The sequence below is a fragment of the Pleurodeles waltl genome, chromosome 1_2 (assembly GCF_031143425.1).
Source record: "Pleurodeles waltl isolate 20211129_DDA chromosome 1_2, aPleWal1.hap1.20221129, whole genome shotgun sequence".
Classification (NCBI taxonomy): domain Eukaryota; kingdom Metazoa; phylum Chordata; class Amphibia; order Caudata; family Salamandridae; genus Pleurodeles; species Pleurodeles waltl.
Window position 1 is genome coordinate 82,709,837 of NC_090437.1, and position 12,022 is coordinate 82,721,858.

The 12,022-nt window shown below is 45.5% G+C and overlaps 1 protein-coding gene across 2 annotated transcripts in view; it reads right to left on the minus strand.

The window, feature by feature from the left end:
- Positions 1–12,022, minus strand: part of CORO2A (coronin 2A) — a 322,094-nt gene that overhangs the window by 18,873 nt on the left and 291,199 nt on the right. For both annotated transcript variants that reach the window (XM_069236572.1, XM_069236575.1), the window contains one exon: positions 913–1,184. In XM_069236572.1, coding sequence (XP_069092673.1) covers positions 913–1,184 — 272 coding nt within the window. The remainder of the gene's footprint in view (positions 1–912; positions 1,185–12,022) is intronic.

A 12,022-nucleotide genomic window follows, 5' to 3' on the forward strand; every position in this document is an offset into this window, starting at 1 on the left:
TGGATGCAATCACTCCTACTGTCTTCTTGTCGGGGTACACTTAAATCCGGGCTTGAACTACTCAAGAAATTCCCCATTGATTCTCTTTGGTCAAGGTTGTATTATATGACAGCTATGAATGTGGGCTTAAGACAATACGGCATCGTCTCAAGGACTCTATCTCATGTTACAGGTGTGGTAAAACTTATGAAAGGATTGTTGGTATGTATGGACATTAGGTGTTGGACATTTTGATATTAATAACAATATCAAAACATAGCCGCTCCTATTTTGATGCACTTTATATTAGTGTTTATCAAAGTATTGTGCACTTTATATTATGAAATGAGTATTATGGCACTGGATCACTTGCTGCTGATTATCTGTCAAATATGTATGTTTTGTGATTTATTTTCTGTCTGGCCTGTTCTAAAAATAAAAACATAAATAAAGTAAAAATCAGGTAAAAAATCATCAATAAATAGTCCAAATGTCATAGGAATTTTGCTGGCTTTCTCCAAAACAATGATGACAAATTAAATATCAAGCCTGTTTCTCCCAACAGCGTGTGTCTTCAGTGAGGATTCAAGGAAAAGTAAAGTTCCTGCTTGGCCCTATGAGTGACTAGTTGACTTGTGTAAACAATTTGAGTTGCACCTTTAGGTTTTGAAAGCTTGTGAATGATAGAGTGTACAAAAACATGTCCTGCCATGACAGATAAAACATTAATTGCACGATTTTTCTCACAAACGACCCTGCACATGGTTTGATTGAACACGAATCCTCAGATTTTTGGTTGGTTGTGGATGTTTTTGCAAAAGTGCAGAAAGTGTCATAATTGAGAAGTATTTCTTATAATAATTGTAAGTTTTAAAATTATTCTTCACATTTGTACAAGTCATGTTTGTTGTGAAATATAGTATTCAGCCATACCTCATTTTCTGTTTTGGGAGGTGGGCATTCAAATACATCAAGTCCATTGTGTATGGGGTTGCCTTTTCCCTCATTTGGTTCCTCACCCCCTCTCTTCAGTAATTTCTCTTCTTGAACATCGTGTCTTTGACGAATGCCACTCACTGTCATTTGATCCTTTGTTTCCTGGTGTGTTTTTGGCCGCGAGTCACTTAGGGTGGCTACACTATCGGGTAGCCTAGGCAATGGGTGTGGCGTTTCCGATCCTGGTTTCAGTGAGATTAAAATAGGACCTACAAATGCAAGCACACACACATTTAGCATGCTTTGTTAACACAACTTGGCATGGACACCAGCACAGGTTTCTCACAAAACAGATATCATTCATGACAAGCAGCAGAAAGGTAAAGCATGGTAATGGCTGTTGCAGAGCTGCACAATCTACACAGTAAGATGAGGACATGGGAGCAGAATGGAGAGCCCATTCAATACAGCATTTGTGGGTATCCTATTCTACTTTTCCTTGATGTGATTCTGCTGAATGATAATAAAGCATGGGAGAGGATATTTCACAGTACCTTTAAAAGTGAACATCTTAACACTATAAACCATAATGCAAGTAAACTCCTGCTGAGCTAATGAAATGGCACCGTTACCAGCCAGACACCAGTTTATATCCTTTCCATCAACCAAGGCAGAATTTGGAACTTGTCGCTCTCGTTCCAGAACTGTTTGGTGAAAGCAGTATAATGCAACAAAAATATAACGTTTCTTGATGGGGATCGTATTCTGAGATCGTACTAGTCATAATAGCCATATCAGCCCCGTTACCAGATCAAGCTAATGTTTTGACTAAGTTAGCTTCTTCAATATTCAAAGTGATTTCATTAACCCCCTGGGTGCCTTGGACGAGGTGATCTTGTCCCAGCACACGGTTACCGTGTGCCTGGGACGAGATCACCTCATCCTGCACCCGGCCCATGGGGGGAGCGCTAGCGCTCCCCCTGTGGGCCTCCCACCCACACCCCCCGTCGGGGATGGAAGGGGAATCCCTTCCCCTTCCACCCCCGACCCCCCCTCGGCAATCTGATGACGTCATCAATTGTTGCAGGGGACGCGCTGAAAGCCATTTGCTTCCAGCACGTCAAGGGAAAGGACCAGGTGAGTCCTTCCCTTTTTGGGGGTTTTGTGGGGGGAAAACAGACACTGGGGGGAAAGAAAGGGTTTTTCCTTCCCCCCTGTGCCTGTTTTCAGACACCAGGGATTTTTTTAAATATTTATTTTTGGGAGCGACCCCTTGGGCAAGGTTTTTTCAGCCGATCTGCCCCCGGGGGGGGGGGGGGTCGAAAACCACTATACACCAGGAATTATGTTTACCTTATGTTTTTGGGCAGCGACCCCTTAGGCAAGGGTGGCTGCCCCGGGGACAATCATTTTTTATATGTTTCAGCCCCCCCTGCTGCTAGATCGCCCATGTTTTTGTCCGATCTCGCCCCTGGGGGGGTCGAAACCCACTAGGTCCTAGGGATTGTGTGGTGTGTGTTTGTTTTGTGTGTTTGGGGGCACTCCTTGGGCAAGGGTGGCCCCCCCAAAGGGGGGAAAATTAGTATTGGCCATTTCGGCCTATTTTTTTAGGCCCATCTGACCCCAAGGAGGGCAGAAACCACCAATACGCCTGGTATTTTTTTTTTTTCTCTTTTTTTTGTTTTGTGCTGGGGGTGCCGCCTTTGGCAAGGGTCGTCCCCTAAAGGGGGTACAGAGCTGTTTGTCATTTCTGCCCCCCGTGGGGGCAGATTCGCCTATTTTTTAGGCCCATCTGCCCCATGGAGGCAGAATCCACTTAGGCAGCAGGGATCTTGTGTATGTGTGTGTGTTTTGTGTGGGTGGGGGGGCAGCCCCTTTTGCAAGCGTCACTCCCCAAAGGGAGGCACATTACTGATGACCATTTCTGCTCCCCTTGGGGGCAGATCAGGCAATTTGTTTAAGCCTATCTGCCCCCAGGAGGGCAGAAGCCACCAAGACATGAAAGGAATATTTTTTTTTTAGCTTGCTCCCCTTAGTTTTTTTTTGTGCTGGGGGCACCCCATTTGCCCCTTTTGGCAAGGGTCGCTCCCCCCCAAACAGGGTACAGAGCTGTTGGCCATTTCTGCCCCCTTGGGGGCAGTTCGACCTATTTTTTTTTAGGCCCATCTGCCCTCAAGGGGGGCAGAAGCCACTTAGGCACCAGGGACAATTTCTAAGTTCTTGGTGGAGGGATGTTTGTCAACTGGCGAAGTATTTGTATTTGTGATTATAACAGTTTATTTCTTCTTTTTGTTCTAGTTCAAAGATTTTGCTTCCTCTGCTGTGGATCCTTGCGGTTTTGGCAGTAGTTGTCCTGCAGTTTGCATAGTTGCATGTTTTAGGTAAGTGAAAGCAATTTACTCCAAAGGAGTATTGTTGCCATGCATGAATGACATGTTTGTAGGTGGTGTACTAAATGTAGTATTGTGTGTGAAATTGTCCTTAGATTTAGGCACAATGATATTTGTGTTGTCATATGTCTAATTTGCTTTTTTCTTTTTAGTGGGATATCATTGGTGATTGCTGTGTCTGTGCAGAGCAGTTGCTGGTAAGTAGCTTTTTCAGGCAAGTGAGTGGTATAGTTTTTTAGTACATTTGTTGTTAGTGAGGATCATGGCTAGCCGCAGAGTGACCGCTCAGCAGGTTGTTGGCATGCTTTTTGAGTCGTCTTCAGACCATGATTACGAGACTGACTCTGCATCTGAGGCAGAGGAGGAAGTGAGAGATTCTGGCAGTGAGTTTTCTGTCGGAGAGGATTCTTCTGATGAGGAAGCCACTCTTAGTGCAGATGAAGGGCCTATTTTAGAGGAGGACATTGATGTGCCAAGAGTGCAGCAGCCTGGGGCTGAAGGGTTTCCCCTTAGAAGACCTGACACCTGGATTGCCCCAAACATGGAGCAGCCACAGTTACCTGCATTTACTGGTCTCCCGGGGTGTAGAGTCAATACGGAAAACTTTTTGTCCTGTCGATTTCTTTCACTTGTTTAAGGAAAATGTATTTTTGGAAGAGATTGTAGAGCAGACTAATGTGTATGCGCAGCAATATTTGAGGGACAACGCTGCCAGACTTAGGCCTCAGTCTAGAGCTACTCAGTGGGTTCCCACATATCTTGAAGAAATGAAAAAGATTTTAGGTTTGACTTTTTTGATGGGGTTGATAAGGAAGCCATCACTGGCTTCTTATTGGTCTACTAGTCCCTTGATGGCAACTGCTATATTTCCTGCAACTATGATTTGCTTCTTCTTCGTATGCTGCATTCTGTAGACAATGCTCTAGCCTTGCAACGAGATCACCCTGATTGTGACCGTCTTTTTACGATTAGGTCTGTCCTTGATCATTTTGTAGATCAGTTTTCAGAGGTCTATGTTCCAGGCAAAAAGATAGGTGTGGACGAGTCTCTGGTCCTTTTCAAGGGGCGTTTAGTTTTTAAGTTTTAAGCAGTACATTCCTAGTAAGAAGGCACAGTATGGGATTAAATAGTATATGCTGTCAGAAAGCAGTACAGGATAAGTGTATAATTTCCGGGTCTACACTGGTAAGGATTCCAGTATTGACCCTTCTGGTAGTCCGGACACTTTTGGAGTTAGCGAAAAGATTGTGTGGGAACTTGGTAGACGACTGTTTAACAAAGGTCACCATTTGTAGGTAGATAATTTCTATACTGGAGTGCAGTTGTTCAAGGAGTCGTTTAGAGTGGGCACTGTTGCTTGTGGCACAATCCGTTCTAACCGGAAAGGCTATCCAAGGGAGCTTGTCTGTAAAAAACTTGAGAGGGGATAGTGCAGTTCTGAAATTTTCAGACAGGAGGGATGTGTACATGCTATCAACCATCCATGATGAGAGTACTTCCCCTGTGACTGTTTGGGGCCAGGTTGCCGGAGCGCGCAAACCTGCGTGCATTTTGGACTACAATAGGCACATGGGTGGTGTTGATAGAGTAGATCAGAGGTTGGAACCTTACTCTGCGTAAGTCTTACGTGTGGTATAAAAAGTTGGCCCTACATTTACTTCATCTGGCAACTTTTAATGCCTTTATTGTGTTCAAGGATTGTTCACCTGAGTCAAGGATGACATTTGTTAAATTTCAGGAGTCGGTGATAGAGAGCCTTATTTTAGTGGAACAGGCAAGAGTTCCTAGAGTAGCAGTGGTGGAGGAAGTGGCTAGATTGAAAGATCACCACTTTCCAGATCACATTCCTCCCACTCCCAAGAAAGACTTACCCACTAAGAAATGTAGAGTATGTGCCCGAAGAGGTATCCGGAGGGAGAGCCGGATGTACTGCCCTGATTGCCCTTCAAAGCCTGGGCTGTGTGTGCCCGGCTGCTGTTTCAGAAATTACCACACCAAGAGAAATTGTGAGGAAATACCGTGAGCGTAAACTGCCTATTTTATGTTTTCGTATGTTCAGTTTCGCGGTTGGCATTACTGTCATGTATTTAGTTAGAGCTTTTGTGTTTGTAGTTTTGCACGTATTTTATAATTAGTGGTTTCTTTGTTTATAAACGGAAAAAAAGTGATGGTGGTGTGTGTGGGGTGGCGCTTGGCTGGCAGGGTGCGTGGGGTGGCACTTGGCTGATGGTGTGCTTGGGGTGGCGTTTGGCTGACAGTGTGCGTGGGGTGGCACTTGGCTGGCAGTGTGCGTGGGGTGGCGCTTGGCAGGCAGTGTGTGTGGGGTGGTGCTTGGCTGGCAGTGTGCATGGGGTGGTGCTTGGCTGGTGGTGTGGGTGGGGTGGCACTTGGCTGGTGGTGCCAGCCAAACGTCAGTCCACACACTCGCATCAGCTAGTGTGACTGCTGCATCAGGTAAGTGGGCGTATGTAAGTGATGGGCCCTTGACTGGCGCTGTCTGTCGATGCAAGTGTTGTAATGTGCTGGGCCCGTGGCTGGCGGCGTGAATGGTCTTGTGCATGTCATGTATGAAAGGTGTGTGAATGGACTGTAAAACGGTTGGTGCCTTGACGCGGCTTTACAGCTCACGAGCTGTGAGTCATTGGTTCTGTTTTTGGCCTTTCAGTTATTAACAGTGCATTTCACTTTTGTGAAATCTCTTGTTAATAAAATTTGATCTACGGAACCATCACTCACCCTTGTGCCAAATCCAACCAGTATCTGTGGTACAAATGACAAAACCTGCTCCGCTATAATCAGGCGTCGCAGCACACTTGTGACACGCTAGGTGTCTCAGGTGGGACCCCAATGATGAAGCATGCCACCAACTTGGTTGGTGGGTGAGGGGCCTTTTTCACATAACCTAAGTGCGTTTCTTATCACAATTTTAGTGTTTGGCACATCATGGACGTACGTGGACATATCAAAATGATATATGATATATTGCAAAACTACCTGTGTTTGGGGGTTAGGGAGCACCTATGTTTTTGGTCATGGGTGCGGCCTTCATCTAGGGAAACCTACCAAACCCAGACATTTGTTTTAAACTAGACACCTCAAGGAGTCCAGGGAAGTGTGGCTGGCGTGGATTCCCCAACATTACCCAGACTCCTCTCCAAACCTCAAACTTTCCTTAAAAAAGCATATTTTCCTGACTTTTCTTAGTAGGATCACCGCTCCAGCACAAAATTCCTACTCCCCAGCGTTCCCCTCAGTCTCTCAAGTAAAATGACCCCTCACTTGTGTGGGTCCCCAAAGCAGAGTCAGCCTAAAGATGTATAAAAGAAGAATATGTCCTTATCAACTTGTTGTGCTATCCCCTCTATCTCTAAACGTTTTTGGCCTTATTCTGGTGCAGGCACCTGGCCCACCCACACAAGTGAGGTATCATTTTTATCGGGAGATTTGGGGGAACGCTGGGTGAAAGGAAATTTGTGGCTCCTCTCAGATTCCAGAACTCTTTGTCACCGAAATGTGAGGAAAAAGTGTTTTTTTGGCCACATTTTGAGGTTTGCAAAGGATTCTGGGTAATCCAGAACCTGGTGAGAGCCCCACAAGTCACCCTGCCTTGGAATCCCCTAGATCGCTAGTTTTCAAAAAAGCACAGGTTTGATAGGTTTCCCTAGGTGCCGGCTAAGCTGGAGGCCAAAATCCACAGGTAGGCACTTTGCAAAAAACAGCTCTGTTTTCTTTAAAAAAATGGGATGTGTCCACGTTGTGTTTTGGAGCATTTCCTGTCACGGGCACTATGCTTACCCACACAAGTGAGGTACCATTTTTATCGGGAGACTTGGGGAACGATGGGTGGAAGGAAATTTGTGGCTCCTCTCAGATTCCAGAACTCTCAGTCACTGAAATGTGAGGAAAAAGTGTTTTTTTAGCCACATTTTGAGGTTTGCAAAGGATTCTGGGTAACAGAACCTGGCGAGAGCCCCACAAGTCACCCTGTCTTGGATTCCCCTAGGTCTCTAGTTTTAAAAAATGCACAGGTTTGATAGGTTTCCCAAGGTGCCGGCTGAGCTAGAGGCCAAAATCCACAGGTAGGCACTTTGCAATAAACACCTCTGTTTTCAGTAGAAAAATGTGATGTGTCCACGTTGTGTTTTGGAGCATTTCCTGTCCCGGGCACTATGCCTACCCACACAAGTGAGGTACCATTTTTATCGGGAGAATTGGGGGAACGCTGGGTGGAAGAAATTTGTGGCTCCTCTCAGATTCCAGAATTCTCTGTCACCGAAATGTGAGGAAAAAGTATTTTTTTAGCCAAATTTTGAGGTTTGCAAAGGATTCTGGGTAACAGAACCTGGTGAGAGCCCCACAAGTCACCCAGTCCTGGATTCTCCTAGGTCTCTAGTTTTAAAATATGCACAGGTTTGGTAGGTTTCCCTCGGTGCCGGATGAGCTAGAGGCCAACATCCACGGGTAGCCACTTTGCAAAAAAACACCTCTTTTTTCTGTAGAGAAAATTTATGTGTCCATGATGTGTTTTGGAGCATTTCCTGCACTATGCCTACCCACACAAGTGAGGTACCATTTTTATCGGGAGACTTGGGGGAACGCTGGGTGGAAGGAAATTTGTGGCTCCTCTCAGATTCCAGAACTCTCTGTCACCGAAATGTGAGGAAAGTGTTTTTTTAGCCAAATTTTGAGGTTAGCAAAGGATTCTGGGTAACAGAACCTGGTGAGAGCCCCACAAGTCACCCCGTCTTGGATTCTCCTAGGTCTCTAGTTTTCAAAAATGCACAGGTTTGGTAGGTTTCCCTCGGTGCCGGCTGAGCTAGACGCCAAAATCCACAGGTAGGCACTTTGCAAAAAACACCTTTGTTTTCTGTAGAAAATTGTGATGTGTCCACGTTGTGTTTTGGAGCATTTCCTGTCGTGGGCACTATGCCTACCAACACAGTGAGGTACCATATTTATCGGGGGACTTGGGGGAATGCTGGGTGGAAGGAAATGTGTGGCTCCTCTCAGATTCCAGATCTCTGTCACCGAAATGTGAGGATAGTGTTTTTTTAGCCAAATTTTGAGGTTAGCAAAGGATTCTGGGTAACAGAACCTGGTGAGAGCCCCACAAGTCACCCCGTCTTGGATTCTCCTAGGTCTCTAGTTTTTAAAAATGCACAGATTTGGTAGGTTTCCCTCGGTGCCGGCTGAGCTAGACGCCAAAATCCACAGGTAGGCACTTTGCAAAAAACACCTCTGTTTTCTGGAGGAAATTGTGATGTTTCCACATTGTGTTTTGGAGCATTTCCTGTCATGGGCACTATGCCTACCCACACAAGTGAGGTACCATTTTTATCGGGAGACTTGGGGGAACATAGAATAGCAAAACAAGTGTTATTGCCCCTTGTCTTTATCTAGATTTTTTCTTTCCAGTTATAAGACAGTGTGTAAAAAAGACGTCTATTTGAGAAATGCCCTGTAATTCACATGCTAGTATGGGTACCCCAGAATTCAGAGATGTGCAAATAACCACTTCTCCTCAACACCTTATCTTGTGCCCATTTTGGAAATACAAAAGGTTTTCTTTATACCTATTTTAGACTTTATATTTCAGCAAATTAATTGCTGTATACCCGGTATAGAATGAAAACCCACTGCAAGGTGCAGCTCATTTATTGGCTATGGGTGCCTAGGGTTCTTGATGAACCTATCAGCCCTATATGTCCCCGCAACCAGAAGAGTCCAGCAGACATAACAGTATATTGCTTTCAAAAATCTGACATTGCAGGAAAAAGTTACAGAGTGAAACGTAGAGAAAAATAGCTGTTTTTTCCCCTCAATTTCAATATTTTTTTATTTCATTTGTTATTTTCTACAGGAAACCCTTGTAGGATCTACACAAATTACCCATTGCTGAATTTGGAATTTTGTCTAGTTTTCAGAAATGTTTAGGTTTCTGGGATCCAGCACTGGTTTCATACCCATTTCTGTCACTGACTGGAAGGAGGCTAAAAGCAAAAAAAATCATAAAAATGGGGTATGTCCCAGTAAAATGCCAAAATTGTGTTTTCTGATTCAAGTCTGCCTGTTCCTGAAAGCTGGGAAGCTGGTGATTTTAGCACGCAAACCCTTTGTTGATGCCATTTTCAGGGAAAAGAACACAAGCCTTCTTCTGCAGCCCTTTTTTTCCCATTTAAAAAAAGAAAGAAATGTCACTGTATTTTGGCAAATTTCTTGGCCTCCTTCAGGGGTACCCACAAAGTCTGGGAATTTTATGATGTGTTAATGTACCAAAGCTTGGGAACGAGGTGATCTTCTCTCACGTTTAGCTGAACAAAGGAGTACAAGCAGCCCCTTTGAAGGACTTTTTTACCTTAGATAAATTGCTTGACGAAGAGGGGTGTGTGGTGGTACACAGAAAGCATCTCCTGTGAATACGGGTCTTTTTTCGACTCAGCAAATCAGTCTTATCTTTAGTGAAGAGAGCATCACCACCACAGTTATCACCAGACAACTCTTTTTTACAGTGTACTCTATATGACCATTCCCGTTGGGATATCCCAATTTCAGCATATTGTTAGAAAGTGTTAATTGCATTTTGCATACATCCGTCTAGAGAGTAAATATAAGGGAGAACGCCACAAGTTCAAGGTTCATTTTAAAGGTACACACGTTTACGAGATCAGAGCTCAAAAGAATAACTCCATATTGTGTAATCAAGGGAAGCTCTCCATTTTATTAGCAATGATGGGTACACCTAGTGGAACCCATTCCCCTTACTTCCCTATCATTAATGAGAATGTGTGAACAGAAATCTCCTTGATGTGGCCCAGGGCATTCCTGAGGCAGAGGCACAGTGAGGAACTGTCAGGGACCCACCAGCTGCTAGTTGCAGGTTCTAGGCCATTGGGGACTAGCATGCACTGTACCTATTGTAGGTGCATGCCACAGCTCCCGGAGAAAGACATTTCCAGGATACCAACAAGCATTGCAAATCCTGTTGTGGCAGAGGTGCAGCTTCCACCATCGATCTGCAATTGAGCATTGGCAATCGTCAGGCTGACAGCATTGGTCAGGGATTCACTGATGCAGTAGTCACCAGAACCATGGAACAGCTGACATAGAACCAGGTGGCAGTTGGATGAAGGGTGGCACTGGGCCAAAGATAACCTGCTGAGGGGAGAGGCAATCTGGGTCCGAGACAGTGGTGCAGACATCACTGAGGATGTTCTCCTGGCAGGCCACTGTAAAGTCTACCACATTGTCCTGATCTTTCACAGTTTCTGCAGGCACCGCCTGTATCATCTCCACTCTTTTGATGCCCTGCACGATTTCCAGGATTGTAGCCATAATGGTACAGCAGGCAGTCATAAAGCTTGTTCTTGAGCTTGGCATTTCACCAGGACAAGGGATTCAACCACCATTTTCACTGGCGCCTCAGTGGCTTCTGGGGCACCTTCTGTTGAGTGAACAGAGTTGACTGTAGAAACAGATGCTAGTACAACAGTAGAAGCAGCCAGTGACATTTCCACAGCTGGAGAGGCCTCTGGAGAAGCTGCTGCTGTCTTAAACACTACCATGACTGCTGGAGTCTTCATGGTTGTTGGGGCTATGGAGGCACCGGCAGAGGTACCCACTTCAACAATAGCAGACACAATGCAGAGGAGACTGCTCCTGCTTTGGTGTTAATGGACTCTGTGGTAGGAACTCCTGCTTCAGAGGGAGCAACTGGAGGGATAGACACTGGAACAACTGGTGCTATTGTCTTTTCTGGTGCTGGGGTGCCTGGTGCCAGAGTGTTTGGTCCATATGCAACCACAGCTGCTGCAGTGGTGGCTTCTCCAGATTCAGTGGTGGCTTCTCCAACAGGAGTGGTTTCAGTGGTACCCTTGCCAGCATCTGTGATAGCTGGCTCCTCATGTGCTGGTATGGTTTCTACTGCCATTGTGCCGTGGTGGCAGCACAGGGGGGCCATTGGAGGGCAGCCTGTATGACGAACTGAGGTCAGAAGTACCAGTGAAGACATAGGTGTGGGTGACAGCAGTAGTACGAGTGACGAGGATGCCATCTCATCACTGAAGTCCCAGGAGTACGAGATGTTTGCTTCTTGCAAGTACTGGCTTGGGCCATGCACCTTCACATTTAAATAAAGTGACTGTTGCCCTGGTCTAGATCCTGGATCTGAGAGAATGACAGGGAGAATGGAATTTGGTCAATGATTGTGAATTGAGATGTGGCTCGGGCCATAGGAATGAACTTCTGGCAGCGTCTGTAGCAGTAGGTGACCACCTCCATAGTGTAGGAGCCCAGAGAGACATTATTTGTGTTGATAGTCAGTTGAGAGCTGGGGCCATCCACTACTTGCCAGTGCTTTCCCAAAGTCTGCCAGCCATATACAAACTTGCTCCTTCTTTTCTCAGCATCTGCAGGAAAGTGCTGTTCATCTGGAAAAACAGAAGTCAACTCGTCCAAGGCTTCATCTGGTGAAGACTGCCCCCCACAGAGAGAACAATAGGTCCGTCAATGGTACAGTTTTGGGGTTTGACAGTATTAGAAATGGGGTCTCTAGATGGCAATGTTTTTTGCACTTCGTCCAAGTAGGGACCCTCACTCTAGTCTGGGTAAGGGAGCCACACAACTAAGATAACCCCTGCTCACCCCCTTGGTAGCTTTGCTCAAGCAGTCAGGCTTATCTTAGAAGCAGTGTGTTAATTATTTGTGTACACACACACAAA